Source organism: Malaclemys terrapin, chromosome 1 (assembly GCF_027887155.1).
Source record: "Malaclemys terrapin pileata isolate rMalTer1 chromosome 1, rMalTer1.hap1, whole genome shotgun sequence".
In the NCBI taxonomy this organism is placed as follows: domain Eukaryota; kingdom Metazoa; phylum Chordata; order Testudines; family Emydidae; genus Malaclemys; species Malaclemys terrapin.
Window position 1 is genome coordinate 193,925,543 of NC_071505.1, and position 20,298 is coordinate 193,945,840.

Below are 20,298 nucleotides of genomic sequence, written 5' to 3' on the forward strand. Positions count from 1 at the left end.
CAAGTTCAACACTAAAATATATAAAAATAAAAATATTACAGATATACAGTACCTTTTTTGCGAGGTACTGGGTCAGCTTTGTCCTGTAGACTTTTAAACATTCGATTTGCATAGATATTTTTTATACCAACTTCTCGTTCCTTTTCCTAAAAAAAGATCCACACTATCAAACTTCATGATTACCTTTCACCAACTCCAGTGCCTCATCTTAAAAAAATGTTAATGAGTGTAATAATGTTCCTGAAAATAGAGAACAAGTAGCTCTGGCCTGAGACAAACGCTCTGCAGGCAGACACCTTATAAAAGGTTTAACACATTGCTGTACCAATACACTTTGATCCTAATTCAAATGTGAAAATCCTCACATTCCAGTCCAAAGCCTTTCTTGGACAGAAACTGTCAACCATGGTGAATTGTGCCAATGGGAGTGAGCCTGTGATGTTCATAAATGGGAACTAGCAATCTCATTTTCTTCAGTGATCTAACTCAGAATTTGAATTCTAATCTCTTTTAAGCCTTAACACACACCTATGTTCTTTCATATCCATTTTTAATAACATTACATTCAAGAGATGGAGATGTGACGGGTTGGGCCACAGAGACCCCCTTGGGACTGTCACCTGATGTGCTGAAACTACCTCTGAGCCCGTTTTCTCTGCCAGTTTGGGCCTCCAGAACCCTGTCTTGTTGAGCCAGATATGCTAATCTGCTGCAACACAGACCCAGGGTCTGACCCATGCCCCCAAAGCTGCAGACTTAACTGAAAACGGCTTAGCAAGTGCTCCTGTCTCTAGCACCCAGACACCCAGCTCCCAATGGGATCCAAACCTCAAATGAATCTGTTTTACTCTGTATAAAGTCAGGGCCGGCTCCAGGCACCAGGCACCCAAGCACATGCTTGGGGCGGCACCTGGTAAGGGGCGGCGGGGGGAGCGTGGCGCGGCATTCCGTGGGGGGGGCACTCCGGTGGCACGGCAGTCGGCGGGGGGCGGGCTCTGACGGCACGGGGGGGGGGGCGTTCCGGCAGCGGGGGGCGGGGGCGGGGACGGGCTCTGGCGGCGCGGCGCTCGGCACTTGGGGGGGATTTCTGGCGATGCTCGGCACGGGGGGGGGGCGGGCTCCGGCATGCAGCGCTCGGTGGGGGGGCGGCGCGGGCGCGGCACTGGAGGGGGGTTCCGGCGGCACTCGGCAGGGGGCGGGGACAGGCTCCGGTGGCGCGGCGCTCGGGGGGGGTTTCTGGCGGCGCTCGGCGCGGGGGGGGCGGGCTCCGGCGGTCGGCGGGGGGGCGGCGCTCTGGGGGGGGTTCTGGCGGCGCTTGGCGGGGGGGCTCGGGAGGTGGCGCTCAGCTGGGGGGCTCGGGAGGCAGCGCTCGGCTGAGGGGCTCGGGGGGGCGGCGCTTTTTTTTGCTGCTTGGGGCAGCAAAAAAGCTAGAGCCGGCCCTGTATAAAGCTTATACAGAGTAAACTCATAAATTGTCCGCCCTCTATAACACTGATAGAGAGATATGTACAGCTGTTTGCTTCCCCAGGTATTAATTACTTACTCTGGGTTAATTAATCAGCAAAAAGTGATTTTATTAAGTATAAAAAGTAGGATTTAAGTGGTTCCAAGTAATAACAGACAGAATAAAGTAAGTTACCAAGCAAAACAAAACACGCAAGTCTAAGCCTAATACATTAAGAAACTGATTACGGATGAACTCTCACCCCCAGAGATGTTCCAATAAGCTTCTTTCACAGACTGGACTCCTTTCTAGTCTGAGTCCAGCAATCACTCACCCCCATAGTTACTGTCCTTTGTTCCAGTTTCTTTCGGGCATCTCTTGGGGGTGGAGAGGCCATCTCTTGAGCCAGCTGAAGACAAAATGGAGAGGCTTCCAGAGCCTTTTATATTCTCTCTCTTGTGGGCGGAAACCCCTTTGTTCTTCTGTGCAAAGTCACAGCAACAAGATGGAGTTTGTAGCCACTTGGGCAAGTCACATGTCCATGAATGATTCAGCTTTTTGCAGGCCAATGCCATTGTTTACATGTTAGTTTGAACGTTCCCAGGAAAGCTCAGATGTGGATTGGTGTCTCCCAAAGTCCATTGTCAGTTAAGTGTTTCTTGATTAGGCACTTACTGAGAATAGTCCTTTCTCAAGAAGCTGACCAAGTGCTTCACTGAGGCTACTTAGAATCAAACACATTGAGATACAAGTACATAGCCAATATTCATAACTGCAAATACAAAAATGATATACATATGCAGACAGCATAATCATAACCAGCAAACTACAACCTTTCCATAGACACCCCGCTTGACCTCCTCTGTACAATACCTGGTGCAACCATAGGACCCTGGTTGCAACAATGATCTATACCAGGGATAGGCAACCTATGGCATGGGTGCCGAAGGCGGCATGCGAGCTGATTTTCAGTGGCACTCACACTGCCCGGGTCCTGGCCACCGGTCCAGGGAGCTCGGCATTTTAATTTAATTTTAAATGAAGCTTCTTAAACATTTTAAAAACCTTATTTACTTTACATACAACAATAGTTTAGTTATATATTATAGACTTATAGAAAGAGACCTAAAAATGTTAAAATATATTACTGGCGCGTGAAACCTTAAATTAGAGTTAATAAATGAAGACTCGGCACACCACTTCTGAAAGGTTGCCGACCCCTGATCTATCCGGTCACAGTTCATGTCAATAATATCACAGAGACCTCTCTAATAAATGTTTATCTTTCATTCTTCTTCTTCACTGTCCTTATTTAGATTAAGTATTCTGTATTTAAAGCTAAAATTGGCTTATACTGCACAGTCTACAAGTAATCTATTCAGAAGTATGGAGCAAAAATTTTGTTTCCACAGTTTGTTTTATTTATGACATGCCTTCCTTGTCCATATTTTATAAACTATTATTCAGTAGAGCAGGAAGGATGAGAAGAATGACAGCTATCTGATTGAAAAAAACATTTTTCAAATTGAAACATATCTTAATGTTCCTTAAATATATAAGACAAACTTCAACTTCATTCTTACTTTGCATCCATTCTCATTGGACAGTTTGACAAACAGGTGAACTTTTTAATCTCTAAATTACTGGCTGTACAGAGTACATGAGAGTAAACAGTACAGTAACTGCTCACTTAAAGTCGTCCCAGTTAACGTTGTTTCGTTGTTACCTTGCTGATCTATTAGAGAACATGCTCATTTAAAGCTGCGCACTGCTCCCTTATAATGTTGTTTGGCAGCTGCCTGCTTTGTCCACTGCTTGCAGGAAGAGCAACCCGTTGCAGGTAGCTGGTGGGGGCTTGGAACCAGGGTGGACCGGCAGCCCCCCATCAGCTCCCCGCTCCCCTAAGTTCCCTGTGCGGCAGCCGCCCAGCAGGCTATCAATTGCCAGCAGTTCAGCTGTCCCTCCCCCCATTGCCATATGCTGCTCCTGCCCTCTGCCTTGGAGCTTCTCCCGGGAGCTTCCTGCTTGCTGTGCAGGAGGAGTGGGGGAAGGAGGGGGCTAATGTCAGGGTGTCCCCATCCCCCCTGCTCCTGCCCCCCGCTTACCCCTTCTCCATATAGAGCAGGGTGGGGACACGACAAGGCTCAGGATGGAGGGAGCTTGTGGGCCGCAGCTGCTGTCTCAACTTCCTGATCTACTTAAAAAGGCAATGTACTTAGAGTGGTGTCAGCGTACTTAAAGTGTCAATGCGCATCTCTCTCTCACACACAGGGTGTGTGTCTCTGTTTCTGTCTGCCATGCTGTCTCCCCTCCCTCTATTTGTGATGCCTTGTAGAGTGTGAGGCTACCTTAACAACAATGTGCTAACCCTTGAGGGCTCGGCCCAGTAGTGTAGCTAGGGTGTGAGCCTGACAGCGGCCACTCCCCCACCGAACACAAGTGGTGCCTTTTAAATTTTACTCACCCGGGAGCGGAAAAAAAAAAAGGGCGCCACCCACTGCAGCGCTTTTACTGATGGGGCAGCGCTTCGGGTCTTCGGCGGCACTTCAGCGGTGGGACCTTCACTCGCTCTGGGTGTCTTCGGCGGCACTGAAGCTTCATTACCGAAGTGCCGCCGAAGACTTGCGGAGCAAATGAAGGTCCCGCCGCCGAGGTGCTGCCGAAGACCCAGAGCGCTGCCCTATCAGTAAAAGTGCCACAGCGGGTGGCGCCTTTTTTTTTCCCACTCCCTCTCTTCCCTCCACTTGGCTACGCCACTGACTCAGCCGAATGCTAGTTCATCATTTAGCAGTAAGGCATTCCCTGGGAAATATCCCACCCTCTTCCACCTCTAACTTCACCACCTCAACCAAGCTTCACAATCATCATTGTATTAAATTGTTTGTTTAAAACTTATACTGTGTGTGTGTATATATAATATATATATTAATATATATATATATATTAATTACATAGTTTTTTGTCTGGTGAAAAAAATTTCCCTGGAACCTAACCCCCCCATTTACATTAATTCTTATGGGAAAATTGGATTAGCTTAACATTGTTTTGCTTAAAATCACATTTTTCAGGAACATAACTACAACATTAAGCGAGGAGTTACTGTATTTCAGCACAGAAATCAGGTTGATTGGCATGCCCAAATTGCTGTTTGTGCTAAAGAGCCAAGTTTTGTTCACCTAAAAACTTAAATACAGAAAATTGGGCATCAAAAATAGAGGCACAGAAAACAGTACCCACAATTTTAGAGGCCTTCTTCGATTAACAATTAAATGGAAATATTTCAGATAAGTGTTACAATAGAAATAGAAACTTAGTGCAAACAATCTGCATTTCAAAATAGCTTTTCATTAAAGTGACACTGTGAGGTTTAAAGCTCATGATCCTGCAGTTGTCCCTCCTCTCCAGATCTGCACATGGAGGGGACCAACCTGTGAGGAGGGTGATCAATTCTGTGGGTCCATGGGTACCCTGTGGGCCTGTGATTCACCTGGGAATAGGACAGACACTGTATCCCACTCCTGTTCTGCTAAATCCTCCCCCAGGATTCCTTGGGGGCTGCTGCAGCTAGGGGGAGTCCCTTGTTGCAGTCACATTGCCAAAGAACAAGAGAGGAGGAGGGCTGTTGGTGCAGGGCTGTATGGATGCACGGTGCTTCTGTGCAGATGGTCCTGGCCTCTCATAGGTCCCCAGGAACAAAGGCGCTGACTCCATGGATTCTCTGGGCCTGGAGCACCCACTGGCAAAAAAATAGTGGGTGCTCAGCACCCACCAGCATTCCTGCAGATCAGCTCCTCCCCCTCCCCCACAGCACCTCCCAGCCACCAGCGGCCCTGCTGATCAGCTCTTCCCCCTTCCTCCCAGCGCCTCCCGCCTGCCATGATCATTCAGGAAGTGCTGTGGATGAGGGGGAGGATTGGGGGCAGAAAGTAGCAGGGGGAGGGGGCAGAATGGGGACAGGAAGAGGTGAGGTGAGGTGGGGGCAGGAAGAGGCAGGGCATGGGCAGGGTCTTTGGTGGAGTGGGGCAGGGTCTGGGGCAGAGAAGGGGTCCAGCACCCCCCAGGAAATCCCAAAGTCGGCATGTCTGCCCAGGGATATGCCAACACTGAAGCAGACTGCACAGCCTATTCCACTTCTAACTGAATGATGCGGGGGAAGGAATCCCAGAACGGTTATTTTAGAGACTAGAGCCCTCCTAGGGGTGTGGTTTCCACAGGAATGGATAATCTGTTACCACATAGTTAAATATAAACATATGTCATAGCTATGTTATAAATAACACCTTTAGTAAAACTGAAAGGATTTTAATTATACTTTTCACTAGTTATGCGATTTGTTTACTCTTTGCATTATTCTCATGATACACTAATGAGTTTTTCATTTTTGTTTCTATTCAGTGTCACTTTCAGGTTTCATGTACTGACACAATGCTATGATGTTTGGGTTGCAAACTCTGCAGGGTAATGTTTAATTTGTCAAAACCAAAACTGTTTCAGTAAGAATTTAAATCAAATCATGGAAACATTTCTATTGGCCTTTTGGTCAAAGCTTAATTTTACAAACTGTAAACTCTGGGCCAATTTTGATCTGGCAGTATTCCTATAAAGGGATCTAACAAAAAGCTCATAGCATTATAAAAATATAAGGCTGGAAGGGACCTTGAGAGGTCATCTAGTTCAGCCCCTCACACTGAGGCAGGACCAAGTATACTTAGACCATCCCTGACAGGTGTTTGTCGGCACCCTTCGGCACGCGGTCCATCAAGGTAATCCGCTGGCAGGCCACGCAACATTTTGTTTACGTTGACCATCCGCAGGCACGGCCCCCTGCAGCTCCCAGTGGCTGCGGTTTGCCGTTCCCGGCCAATGGGCACTGCGGGAAGCGGCTGGCCGCAGGGATGTGCTGGCTGCTGCTTCCCTCAGCTCCCATTGGCTCGGAACAGCGAACTGCAGCCAGTGGGAGCTACGGGGGGCCATTACAACAATGAGAAAGCCAGACAGTGCTAATGACCCATTAGCAAAGACAATGGACTGTAAAAGAGCTTAGTCTTCCTGTGGACATTCGAGACAGCCTACGATCAATGGCTACCACAGCCATGCAGAGACATGGGTCCGAGTATCCTGGTTCGGGATACCCCACCTCCCCTTTTGGAATGCCAATGTTTTTCCACTGGAAGACAAAGGGTTCCCGCCTTACACAAGAGCTATATAAGGCAGGGGAGTGACATCATCATGGTTCTCCTCTGCCTCCCCACCCAAAAAGACACTGAAAAACACATGGAACCAAGAACTGAACTGGGGGGAGAAGGGTTGATCCCAAGCTGGAAGGGTGTCTAGCTTGTGAGTAATAATACCTGAGGTCTCAAGCCGGAGACCAGTGCAGCTGCCTTTCGAGCCTTTCTGTAATCTGCCTGCAACAATATCTAGGATGAGAAATTACTATTTGTAACCAATTTATTTCGTGAAACAACCTTAGCATATGTGTTTTGTTTGCTTAATAATCTCTTTTGTTCTGTTTGCTATCTCTTTAACCACTTAAAATTCACCTTTTAATAAACTTATTTCTTGTTTATAATATAACCCTGTTTGTGCAATTCATAATTGGGGGGAGGGGGATTAAGAGGTTGTGCATACCTTCCTCCACATTGAGGGAGGAGGCAGATTTCATAATATACCTTTGGGTCTGCACTCCAAGAGAGGTGGCCACCTGAGTGCTGGAGCAAGTCCCTTAAGATGAGTCTTCCCAGAGCTGATCTCAGTGTCCGTGTTGTTCTGCAGTTGGGCGTGGCACTGCCTGTGTGTGTGCTGGAGGAGGCTTAATAGCCTGGCTCAGGAAGACAGATAAAAAGGGTACCGAGGCTGGCAGAACAGGTGGGCTCAGTGGTATCTCAGCACATCAGGTGGCATCCTAAGCGGGGCAACCCGTCACAGTGTCATCAGTAAATTTTATAAGCATATTTCCACTCCGTTATCCAAGTCATTAATGAAAATATTGAATAGGACTAGACCCAGGACCAACCCCTGTGGGACCCTGATAAAGTTGTAGCATAACATGCTGATCCAGATTCATCAAATAGTAACAGGCCGATATTGTTAATTGCATTTCTACTAGTTATTGATCTACTTCAGATTCTGACAAATAGATGCAATGATAATTTCGTTTATTTTACTTTTTGATATTTCTGCAGTGTATACATTTTGCATTACATATTCCTTAGTTATCTTATTTAAGACTATAATGAAGGTAACAGGAACATATAACGTAAGACATGTGGCACTTTTATAAAAAATAAACCTCTTTTAAACCTTGGGTACCTTAATTTTTTGTTGAAGAGACTTAATTTCCATTTGCAAGTTCTTTGTGATTGTCCGAGCTGCTACAGTCTTTCTATTCTCAGCTGCCAATTGACGACTAAAGATGCTACTGTTCAACTTCAGTTGTTTTTCTAAGCCCTAGAAACATTATATATTTAACCATGTAGGTATACTCACTGTAACTGCTGAAGAATTTCAATTCACATCAGGTTTAAAAAATAAGTAACATAATGAAAAATGAAACTTCTAATAATCATATTCTACTGTAAATAAAATCTGAAATTAGAAGTTTGTAATAAAACAAAAATGCAGTGTCTCCATTTACATCTAAAATTAATAAAAGCTGGTTTCAAAACAAAGTTTACCAAACAAAATCAATATGTAAGTATTCAAAAATTAAAAATAAATCAATATACTAAATTCCTGATGTGTTAATCCAATACAGTCTTTTTTTGGGAGATCATCAAGACCTGATTCTCATTTACATGAAGGCCCCTTTACACCACTCTGGCAGTATAAATGAGACTCAGGTCCTGTATCGTTTAGAACCCAGAGGATAAACTGTAATTGCAATGCACTGTGTCGGTATCAAAATTATAAACTAAGCACCCAATCCTGCAAAGTCTCCATGAGCAAGACTTTTTACTGACTCTCAGTGGGGGTTCTACAAATAAACAACTTTCAGAATGGCAGCTGAGTTCAGTTATTCTTCTGATAGAGTAGAAATGAATTTCTGGAGGGTAAATGGAAGACTTCACTGTTCTGAGATTTTATTAAAAATCGGAGATGGAGGTTTTCCTCATAAAGACAATGAGAGTCAAGACGTATGAGACATTAAAGGTACGGAATCCTCTTTATTTTCTCTCATCCTATGCTTTTATTACACTCTCTCAGGGACATTATTTTTTAACAGTTCTGTAAGCCATTACTTTTTAACTAAAATATTTGTGTTTGATACTGTTATGAATTCAAGTTTGAATGATCTACATCTAAGTTGGAAGGAGTAAAAGTAAAGATATCCATGAAGCACTTTAGGCACCTAAACTCCAGAGTTAGGCCCCTAAATCCTCATGTGTGGCAGCACTTCTGCTTGGCTGCTGCCTAACCCTGTAGGTACCTAAACTCACTCGGCACTTAACTTTCCACTGTAAAAGTTCCCTAGGCACCTAAGTTTTAGACTCTGGGACATGCCCACCACTGCCCCACTCTGGGAGTCCAGATGGCTCCCTCCCACCTGAGCCCAGAGTGATTAATGAACTGGGGGAAGATAGACATTGGGCTGCCTAAATTGCATATGGGGCTTGATCCAGTAGGTGCCTTCCCTTCCAGACTGGGACCCCTTCAAAATCCAGTTGGAAGAGGAAGGAGTGGTGCCCACCTTATAACTTTTAGTCGAGTGGTTAGAACACTCACCTGGGATGTGGGAAATGCAGGTTCAATTCCCCCCTCTCTGCCAGAGGGTGAGAACAGACTTGAGCAGGGGAATCTCCTATTTCTCAGGAGGGTTCTCTAACCACTGAACTACAGGATATTCTGATGTGGGGCTCCCTCAATCTGAAGCTGAAGCTGTTCCTTTGTGGATAAATAATGGAGTGAATGGAGGAGGGGTTACTGGACTTGGGGATCTCCCATGTGGGTGCTCTAATCACCAGCCTACGAAGTCATAGAATCATAGAATATTAGGGTTGGAAGAGACCTCTGGAGGTCATCTAGTCCAATCCCCTGCTCAAAGCAGGACCAACACCAACTAAATCATCCCAGCCAGGGCTTTGTCAAACCAGGCCTTAAAAACCTCTAAGGATGGAGATTCCACCACCTCCCTAGGTAACCCATTCCAGTGCTTCACCACCCTCTTAGTGAAATAGCGTTTCCTAATATCCAACCTAGATCTCCCCCACTGCAACTTGAGACCATTACTCCTTGTTCTGTCATCTGCAACCACTGAGAACAGCCTAGCTCCATCCTCTTTGGAACCCCTCTTCAGGTAGTTGAAGGCTGCTATCAAATCCCCCTCACTCTTCTCTTCTGCAGACTAAATAAGCCCAACTTCCTCAGCCTCTCCTAGTAAGTCATGTGCCCCAGCACCCTAATAATTTTTGTTGCCCTTTGCTGGACTCTCTCCAATTTGTCCACATCCCTTCTGTAAGGGGGGGGACCAAAACTGGACACAATACTCCAGGTGTGGCCTCACCAGTGCCAAATAGAGGGGAATAATCACTTCCCTTGATCTGCTGGTAATGCTCCTACTAATACAGCCCAATATGCAGTTGGCCTTCTTGGCAACAAGGGCACACTGCTGACTCATATCCAGCTTCTCATCCACTGTAATCCCCAGGTCCTTTTCTGCAGAACTGCTGCTTAGCCAGTCAGTCCCCAGCCTGTAGCGGTGCATGGGATTTTTCCTTCCTAAGTGTAGGACTCTGCATTTGTCCTTGTTGAACCTCATCAGATTTCTTTTGGCCCAATCCTCCAATTTGTCTAGGTCACTCTGGACCCTATCCCTACCCTCCAGCGTATCTACCTCTCCCCCCAGGTTAGTGTCATCTGCGAACTTGGTGAGGGTGCAATCCATCCCATCATCCTCATCATTAATAAAGATTTTGAACAAAACCGGTCCCAGGACCAACCCCTGGGGCACTCCGCTTGATACCGGCTGCCAACTAGACATTGAGCTGTTGATCACTACCCGTTGAGCCCAACAATCTAGCCAGCTTTCTATCCACCTTATAGTCCATTCATCCAATACATACTTTTTTAACTTGCTGGCAAGAATACTGTGGGAGACCGTATCAAAAGCTTTGCTAAAGTCAAGATATATCACATTCACCGCTTTCCCCATATCCACAGAACCAGTTATCTCATCATAGAAGGCAATCAGGTTGGTCAGGCATGACTTGCCCTTGGTGAATCCATGTTGACTGTTCCCGATCACCTTCTGAACTCCTCCAAGTGCTTCAAAATGGATTCCTTGAGGACCTACTCCATGATTTTTCCGGGGACTGAAGTGAGGCTGACCAGTCTGTAGTTCCCCAGGTTCTCTTTCTTCCCTTTTTTAAATATGGACACTAGATTTGCCTTTTTCCAGTCGTCCAGGACCTACCTCGATCGCCATGAATTTTCAAAGATAATGGCCAATGGCTCTGCAATCACATCAGCCAACTCCCTCAGCACCCTTGGATGCATTAGATCTGGACCTATGGACTTGTGCATGTCTGGCTTTTCTAAACAGTCCTTAACCTGATCTTTCACCACTGAGGGCTGCTCACCTCCTCGCCATACTGTGTTTCCCACTGCAGCAGTCTGGGAGCTGACCTTGTCTGTGAAGACCAAGGCAAAAAAAGCATTGAGTACTTCAGCTTTTTCCACATTATCTGTCGCTAGGGTTGTCTCCCCCATTCAGTAAGGGTCCCACACTTTCCCTGACCTTCTTGTTGCTAACATACCTGTAGAAACCCTTCTTGTTATCCTTCACATCCCTTGCTAGCTGCAACTCCAATCATGCCTTGACCTTCCTGGTTACACCCCTGCATGCTCTAGCAATATTTTTATACTCCTCCCTAGTCGTCTGTCCAAATTTCCACTTCTTGTAAGCTTCCTTTTTGAGTTTAAGCTCACCGGAAATTTCACTGTTAAGACAAGCTGGTTGCCCGCCTTATTTGCCATTCTTTCTGCACATCAGGATGGTTTGTTCCTGTGCCCTCAATAAAGCTTCTTTAAAATACAGCCAACTCTGTTGGACTCCTTTCCCCCTCATATTAGCCTCCCAGGAGATCCTGCCAATCAGTTCCCTAAGGAACAGTGACTGAGAGTCATTCTCACTCACTCTCTCTCTCTCTGACCCAATGCTCCAGTGTGTGGTGTGTGTTAGGGCACCCATATGGGAGACCCTAGGTCCATTCACTCTTTCATTATTTAATCCACAGTGGAACAGCTTCAAAGGAGAGATTGAGGGAGCCCCATATCAGAATATCCCACGGTTCAGTAGTTAAGAGCACAAGGTGAGTGTTCTAACCCAGAGCTAAAGTTATATGGTGGGCACCACCACCACCTCCTACTCCTCTGGTGGCCATTTTGTGTGGTGTGAGGCAGGCGCACAACTCATTCCTTCAAGAAGGGGCTAGGTCACCTGACATTAGGTGCCTGGTTCCCATTTGTGGATCACTAAACAGACCTAGGCACCTCCCTGAAGCCCAGATTTAGGTGCCTATCTCAGAGAGAGATTGGGGCGCAGCAAACACTCCTCTCATCAGCATCTCCTACTGGCTAGCTTAGATGGCTCCCTGCCTAGTGTGTTGGCTTTCTAAATTGCCTATCTCTCCCATTCATTGTATAGGAGCCTAGGCACCAAATTCAGGCTTTGTGAATCACAGTGTTTTTTCTGTGATTTTCTAGGTGCCTAAAAGTTGGCATTGTGATACTTGGTGTTTCAACTCCTAAGTTCCTACGAACACTGCAAAGGCAGTATGCCCAACCCTTGGGGGTAAGGAAGGAACATCCTCCATAGCTCTCTAGCAGCTTCCTACAAGAGCAGTGTTAATGAGCTTCAGAAAGAACAATATACAACCCTCTCCACTGCAGACAGATTGCTGTAGTGCAGAGGGGGTATCAAAGGTGAGCAGATGTTAGCTCTGAGGTAGGTTTTAGGGGATCGCCACACCCAGAAATAAGGGGGAAATAGTGTTATGAATTTATGAGGCAATTGTTCTTGTATTCTTCCCAATGGCTACTCTCCCAATTCTCATTTTACTGAATCTCCATTATGTCTTTGTGCTTCTCCTCCCTCCATTTCCTTCTGGAAGAATATCGCATCCTAACAAGGGTGCTGTCTACTCAGATGTTGGCAACAGTTGTTTTTATTAGTTTTGGTCAAATACCCTTAGATATCACAATGGCAGTCACAATATAAATTAATTAAATATTAACTCTACCAAAAAACCCTTGAAATAAATAATAATATTAGCACTTATACTGCACATTTCATACAAGAATTTCAAAGTACTTTAGATATATTCATTAATAAAGCCTCACATCACCCTCCTTAAACGCTGTCCATCCTTTTAACAGATGAATAAATTCAGTCTTTTGCCCATGGTCACATATCAAATCAGTGGTAGAGCTAAGACTAGGATTCCCGACTCATGTTTAATTCACTAGTCAACAGCTGCAATATGTTTGACTACACCTGTACTAAGGAGTGAATGGGAGACTTGGAGACAGCTCTCCAGTAGTACGTCATATTTGTAAAGGTAATAGGGCAACAGTTTGACTAATCTTTATTTCCAAATTTAATCCACTGATACATTTTTGCAAGATTTTATTAAAGTTATGGGTAATTCATTCATAATATCACTAAACTTTGGAAAGTTTTGGATTAAAACAAATGGATCTGAATTTCTGTATTGTTAGCTTGCACTATAAATATTCATTTTATATGCATTGATTAATAATCTTGCATTATTCTTTCACAAAAATATTTCCTATTATAGTTCTAAAAATAGAAGGACATGTTCCATATTACCTGTATTCTCTTATCATTGGCTTCCATTTTTTCTGTAAGGATTGATAATCTATGTGTAAGTTCCCCTCTCTCTGCAAGATTCGTGTCTTCTGAAAGTTTCTGCAATACTTGCAAGGCATCTTTAGTCTTTAACAGCTCTGCTTCAACTTCTCTAAGCTTCCTGGATGTATTTCGTTCCTGTTCCTGAGACTTCCTAAGGAGTCCCCTTAGAGATCTTACCTCACTATAATGTTTTGCTATAAGATCAGGCAAGTTATTCTCCGCATTTTCATATTTACCTATTGCTTTCAAGTGCCGATACTGAAGCTGTTTCAGAAGCTGGTTTTCTAAGTTTGATGCTTCTAGTTTATGCTGGAGGTCAGACAGTTCATTTTTCAGCTCTTTAATTTTGTGAAGTCTTGCAGATAATATACGTTGAGCCGTAGCATCTTTTTTCTGGGAAATCATATTATTCTGAGTACTTAAAAATGAAATATTCTGAAATCGCATCTTCTTAGGTGGCAACTTCTTGCCTCCTGCATTCAGACCAAAACAAACTAATAGTGACTTATGTATCATTTAATGGTACAGAAAGCAAAATCAGTGCATATCTTTACTCATAACTAGTTATCCTAAGCTACTAAAGGCAGTATGTATAGCACAGTGTCCAAAATCTGTACTAAAATTTCACTGTTTGAATATTTTGTGCTGATTCATCTATAGCATGGATTTTTCCTGGCAGTATTTGGCCACAACTAAAGCCAGGTCCATATGAGGTCCAAAGGTTCCCTCACTTCCTCATTCTATGGATCACTATCTTCCCCCAGAACCATCTTCACTCTAGATAGCCCTAGTGCTAATATTCCAGTAACAGCTTTCTCTGAGACAAATTAGGCTTTCTTTGAGGCTGGTTAGGATGCGCTTACAGAACGGTCTCCCCAGCACCACCTGAAACAAAGTTTGTCTCAGTAATTCATTGAAGTCAATGTGTGCTTTGTCAGAGGATTGGGTTGTATGGGCCTGATACAATTCCCTATGGAAAGACTCCCAATGACTTCAGTGGAGTTGGATAAGGCCCTAGATTAGGAGAATTCAATTCATGATGAAGAAGGAAGAAAACAATAACTTACTGGAAAAATTCAGAAAACAAAGTGATGGTAATAGTACACACCCTAACAAATCTGCATCTAGGAATTCTATACACAACTGTATCACTTTCAAACCATCTTTTGATTTGAACTAAATCAAAAATAGCTTATAAGCACAAATGTAGTGTTGCTTAAATTATCAGGCATTTAGAATATTTATAAAGTTTTCCATTATATATACCATATTTTATAAATATTCTTGACAGCCTGAAATTCTAAGGGTACCACTACTAAGCATCAATGTCCCTTTCTGAAGTATAACTGAAAATTTAAAGGGTTGGGACTGTAAGTCTGACTGTTTTCCTTGCTTTTATGCATAAATTCAATTTCATAGCCGCTCTAAGGCATTCCAGGAAGTGCATTGCTAGAGAATTAGTATTATAATTTATATAGCACCCAAAATCTCCTAGCCATTTTCAAGATAAATATGCATTCAGGGTCCCTGCCTTGAAGAGCTGGCAATCTAAGAGCCAGGTCCTGTTTTTTTCTTCCAAGAATATCAGGGTTGGAAGGGACCTCAAGAGTTCATCTAGTCCAACCCCCTGCTCAAAGCAGGACCAATCCCCAGACAGATTTTTGCCCCAGATCCCTCAATGGTCCCCTCAAGGATTGAATTCACAATCCTGAGTTTAGCAGGCCAATGCTCAAATCACTGAGCTATCCCTCCCCCCATTGAACTCAATGGGAGTTCTGGATATGAACTATTTACAAGAGCAGACTCTAAGTAGAAAACATCATAGATTCACAGACTCATAGATTCCAAGGCCAGAAGGGACCATTGTGATCTTCTAGTCTGACCTCCTGTGTAACAGGACACAGAACTTCCCCCAAAATAATTCCTAGAGCATAGCTTTTAAAAAAATATCTGGTCTTGATTTTAAAATTACCAGTGATGGAAAATCCACCACAATCCTTGGTAAATTGTTCCAATGATTAATTACCCTCACTGTTAAAAAATACACCTTATTTCCACCCTGATTTTGTCTAGCTTTAACTTCCAGACACTGGATCATGTTACAGATGAAGGTTGGGGATGGGATTATACAAACAAGTGATTACACAGTGAAGTTAGCTGGTGACTTGTTAATTCCATGATTTTTGACTACTGAGTTGTCTAGTTTTATTTATTTTCTCCAGCCTGTCTTATTAACAATTCTTTGAGGAAAAGACTAGGTTTTACAGGCCTTTTGGAAGAAGTATCTCAAAAGGAGGGGCTTGAAGGAGAAGGGGGTAGAGATATGATGGATGAGGGCATGGGAGTTGGGAATTCCAGTTGTATGGGGTTGCATGGAAGAAGGCCCAAAGGGTAACTCTACATTGCAATAAAAGACCCATGGCTGACCCATGTCAGCTGACTCAGGATTGCAGGGTTAGGTCTGCGGGGCTATAAAATTGCAATGTAGCTGTTCAGGCTCGGGCTGGACAAGTTTTTGGGACCCTGCAAGGGTCTTGGACAGGGGTGGGAGTTGGCACCTGAGTTTTACAGTCACTTTGTGCACTTGAATGGTGAGAATTAAGGAAATCCATTTCTAGACATGAAAGTAAAAATGTGGGTTTGATGGGGGATATTTTCTTTATTGTTAGTGTTTACACAGAAGGAATATATTTTGTATAATACGGCTAATTCAATATTATATTGGCTCACAAATGAGACTGAAATAGACCTAAAGCAAAAACTTGTTTTTATTTTATGTGACATATTAAGACAAAAACTGTCAAGAAGTGGGGATAGTACCAATCTTCATATGTATATTATTTGGCTATTGTCAAAAATCTAATTTATTAGTGGAGAAACAAGAACAATTTTCTTTTTACCTTTTGGCTGACCATTTTTCCTATTTTTCTTCTTCTTTAGTTTCTTCTCTTTGGTTCCTGACAGTTCTAAATAATTGCTATTGCCAGCTGATTCAGAATAGTCAGTGAGAAAATCATCAGAATAGTTAACATGAGAACTTTCACTTTCACATTCTCTACTGCACCTACTATAATCATTAATTCTGCTACTACTGCTGCTTCTGGTGCTCTTACTGGTCCTAGGAGATTCATTACTGCCTCTGCTTCTTGTGTAGCTTTCTGACTTACTATCTTCTGGCACTATAATACGGAGGAAACAGTCATCTAGGGCCATCATTGTGTTGCTAGTAGAGGACATCGTAAATGGGTTCCATGACCTATCAGGAGTGGAATGTTTGTCAGTTTATACACATAAACATGAAAAAACATAATATTTATTTGCCTGTTCAAAAGTATATTTTCTCCTTAAGTCTAATAGGAACAGACAATTGTGTGGGCTGAAATAAGGCAATAATTTAGGGCTCATCTTCACTGCAAAAATTAGTTCAAATTAGAGTTGCCAACTTTGTAATATTTAAAAAATGGACACTCCAGCAGGAGTGCCAGAACCTCCCCTTCCTCACCCCTGCCCCGCACCTTCCCCCTGAAGACCGGTCCCTGCCCCACCCCTTCCCCTCAGGCTTCATCCCTGCACCGCCTCTACCCCTGAGGTCCTGCTCCTTCCCCCTGAGGCCCCACCCCCATTTGCTCTTCTTTCCCCTTCCCCCCATCGCTCGCTGCTCTTCCCCTTGGGAGGTACTTGCCTGTGCAGCCGGGGCTGGGAGCTGCAGCCGCCCAATGCACGTAGGATGCAGCCCCGGCTAAATAGGGGCTGGTATGGATGATGACTCGGCGCCTCCCCCACCCACAGTAACCCGACTTGGGTGTCCAGTCAGTAGATCTGACCAGACACTGTCAGGTCCCCTTTTCAATCAGACTTTCTGTTCGAAAACCAGGCACCTGGCCACCCTAGTTCAAGTTAGTACTCAGATTAATGCACTGGAGCTAGCCTAGCTCAAGAGTGACCACACTTCAAAACAAATGCCACCCGTCAGCCTCAAGGGGTAGGGGAACTTGATGGGGCCATCAGTGAAGGAGCCTACCCTGAGTTATGGGTTATATGGTAGGAGCGCTGTAACCCCCACACTGGAAACAATTAAATTGCTGGTACAGGAGAATATGTGTGATGGGCAGGTAGCACCCCGCCCCTGTATTTAAAATGTAATAAAAGTTGTGGCCTGCTATTTAAAATCCATCGATTTGTCTGTCCTCATTTCACCATTGTGTCCAACTCAGCATTGGAGTTACAGAGTGATTTGTTTAGCAGCCTAGAGTGACTGGATTAGCTGTTGCTGAGTTGTAACTGGACCTGTTGTAACTCTACTACATTACTAGTTGGAGCATTAGAAGTACTGGAGCTTCAACTCCCCAGGGCATGGCTATACTGTATCTGGGAGTGAGCCTTCTAGCTTGGGTCCACACACTCATGCTAGCAGGGCTCACACTAGCATTCTAAAAATAGCTTTGTAGACACTGTAGCTCAGCTGGAGTTTGGCCTCTGAAGCCTGGCAGGGGACTTGAGAGCTCGAGCTCCAAACTGTTGGTGTCACTAGGCATAACCCTAGGTAACTCGAGAGGGTGGAAGACCACGAGTGTCGATGAAGCCTTCCTGCACTAGGCCTAAATGAACCAAAGCTCCTCCATGTTTGAACTTTAATTGACCTAACAAGCCAGTAACAGAGAATGGAATGTGTAACAGTCAGTTATCAGTTGCAACACCACTCAAACCGGTATAAAGCGGTAGTAATAAGGCCTGCATGCTTCTGGCTGAAAGGCAAGATAACAGATCAAAGGGAAAAGGACAAGATAACGGTTCAAAAGAAAAGTTACTAACGAGCTAGACTTATAGCTGCCAAGATGACTTACCTGCTTAATGTAACTGCTATAGAAGAAGGGAGGGGGAAAGGGGGCGGGGGGGGAAGGGAAGAGCTTAGCTAAAGTAAAGTATAAAAAGAGAAAAACTGCTTATGTTGGTGTGCTTGATCTGAGACATGCCAAGTCTCCTTGCACCGCTTTGAGATCTCAAATAAAATTTTGATTACTTCTCCACCCTGGTGTGTTCATTGGCGCGATGCACACCAGGCAATGAACCCCACTGTTGCTTTCCTCGGGCACTCTGTGCCGGCAACAAGACTGAGCCACAATGTCAAAGCAATGTCTACACACCTATTTCCATAGTGCTAGCACACGCCCCGCAAGCATGAGTCGGTGGACCCGAGCTAGAAGGCTCACTCCCAGATGCAGTGTAGACATGCCTGGACAAGCCAGCTAGCTCAAGCTTAAAACACCATTTACTTCCAGCTAGAGATTTTTGTGTGTGGATGGGAGATGAGTTAGGGATAACGCTCGAGTTATAACTCAGGGCTAACTGTGCTGTGCAGACAAACCCTTAGATTCTAGAGAGAGAATATTATAAATAATCTTTGTTATTTAAGAGCTTAACACAGTATAGGCATATGTTCTCAGGAGTCTGAGAAGAGGGACAAAATTTAGTGTAGCAGTCAGGGAGTTCATATTAAATAGTGAGGATAAAAAGAAATAATAAACTCTGTTTTATTCAGAAAATAACATCAAACTAAGACATTTCCAGATTTATGAGTACTTGACTTAGGTACATTTTCATATGCTTTTGGCATATATCTAAAGAGGCTCAATTGCATTTGAAAATGTGTCCTTTCCCCCTCTTGTTTTCAAGCAAAATGAACTGTGAATTTTGGTGAGTTTTTCAGAAAATAGGGCAATTTTCATATTTAGAACAAGATAGAAAATACCTGAGGGTTTTTGTTTCTGAATATTTCACACACACTTCTAATTATTATTCACATGAGATTGGGACAGCAAATTAGAAAGTGTATAATTGCTTATTCACTGCATTTTACTTTTTGGAGCTACTAGGAGCTAGCACAACAGATTAAGTTACTCTCTCAGCAGTGCCATTTTTAAATTGTGATTCTTCAAAGGACTGCTTCCTGTGTGGGGTTCACCCTGCCTCCTCTTAACATCATATGAAACCTGTCAGGGGAATTCACCCCTGTGCGGGGACCTCTCCTCTCTTCCCACAGGGGATACCCTAATGCATGGGATATTCTGGGAGGAGTGGCAGGGGCAGTACTTTGCCCCAGTGATTCTGTGCCACTGCAATGATCCATAAGGGATCACAAATCATGTTTTAGCCTAGGTATTAGGCAAGGATCTACATTCAAACACGGTTTACAAACTCTGTTTCAACCATCATTTGGCCCCAGGCACCCAGAAGCAGCAAAAACTCAGAGGGTGGGGAGAAATGAATTATGGTTTGAAGACAGTCAAAGGAAAGAACAGGAAAGCACAGCCTTGGTGAGAAGAGTGTTACTATATGGTTCAGTGGTTCCCCCAATCAGCCAGTCCAAGGCCCAGGGCATCACCAGGCCACCTCAGTCTGAAGAACAAATGGGCTTGGGGCAGGAATGGGATGGAGTTAGAACCTGGGACCCACAAGCCCTACAAGGGATGGAGATGCTGCCAGAATTGGAAGGACAACCTGGTTGAGGGGCCCCTGGAGCTCCTCTGCACCTCCTCCCCCCCACCGCACAGGTAGGACCCCCACCCTTCCCTCCCCGCACTGCCCCCGCACAGACAGGGCGGGGCTCTCATCCCCTCGTTACCTGGCTCTCTCCGCTGTCCAAGTGGGAGAAGTTGTTTTCATTTCTTTGTCGCTATGGGAACGGGGCACTCTGGCGCTGTGCATCCTGGGGCTTGTAGTTCAGTGTTCTGAGGGGGGGGGGGAGTTGTCGCTCCGGCCACCTTCCCCTTCCTATTTCTGTTCGATCCCTCCCCCGCTCTCTCCTCTCCCCCTCCCCGACTTCTAACTTTATTAATTTTCGGAAATAAATGCGCTCTGCTGTGTTTGACTTGCTGCCCCCTAGAGCAATTTTCGGAGCCCCCAATATCCATCCACCCACAGGGGCTGTAAGGGGGAGGCCACCCCGGATCTATTTCACAATGAACAGCAGCAAGGATCGCTC

General features: G+C 44.6%; 1 protein-coding gene across 1 annotated transcript in view; it reads right to left on the reverse strand.

Moving 5' to 3' along the window:
• The window catches only part of LCA5L (lebercilin LCA5 like), a 36,775-nt gene extending 16,809 nt beyond the window's left edge, over positions 1-19,966 (reverse strand). Inside the window, exons 1-5 of the mRNA XM_054049293.1 lie at positions 19,939-19,966; positions 16,217-16,572; positions 13,275-13,789; positions 7,757-7,894; positions 53-146 (exon numbers count right to left, since the gene is read on the reverse strand). Of these exons, the coding sequence (XP_053905268.1) occupies positions 53-146; positions 7,757-7,894; positions 13,275-13,789; positions 16,217-16,553 (1,084 nt within the window). The 5' untranslated portion in view covers positions 16,554-16,572; positions 19,939-19,966. The remainder of the gene's footprint in view (positions 1-52; positions 147-7,756; positions 7,895-13,274; positions 13,790-16,216; positions 16,573-19,938) is intronic.
• Positions 19,967-20,298: the final 332 nt, after the last annotated feature.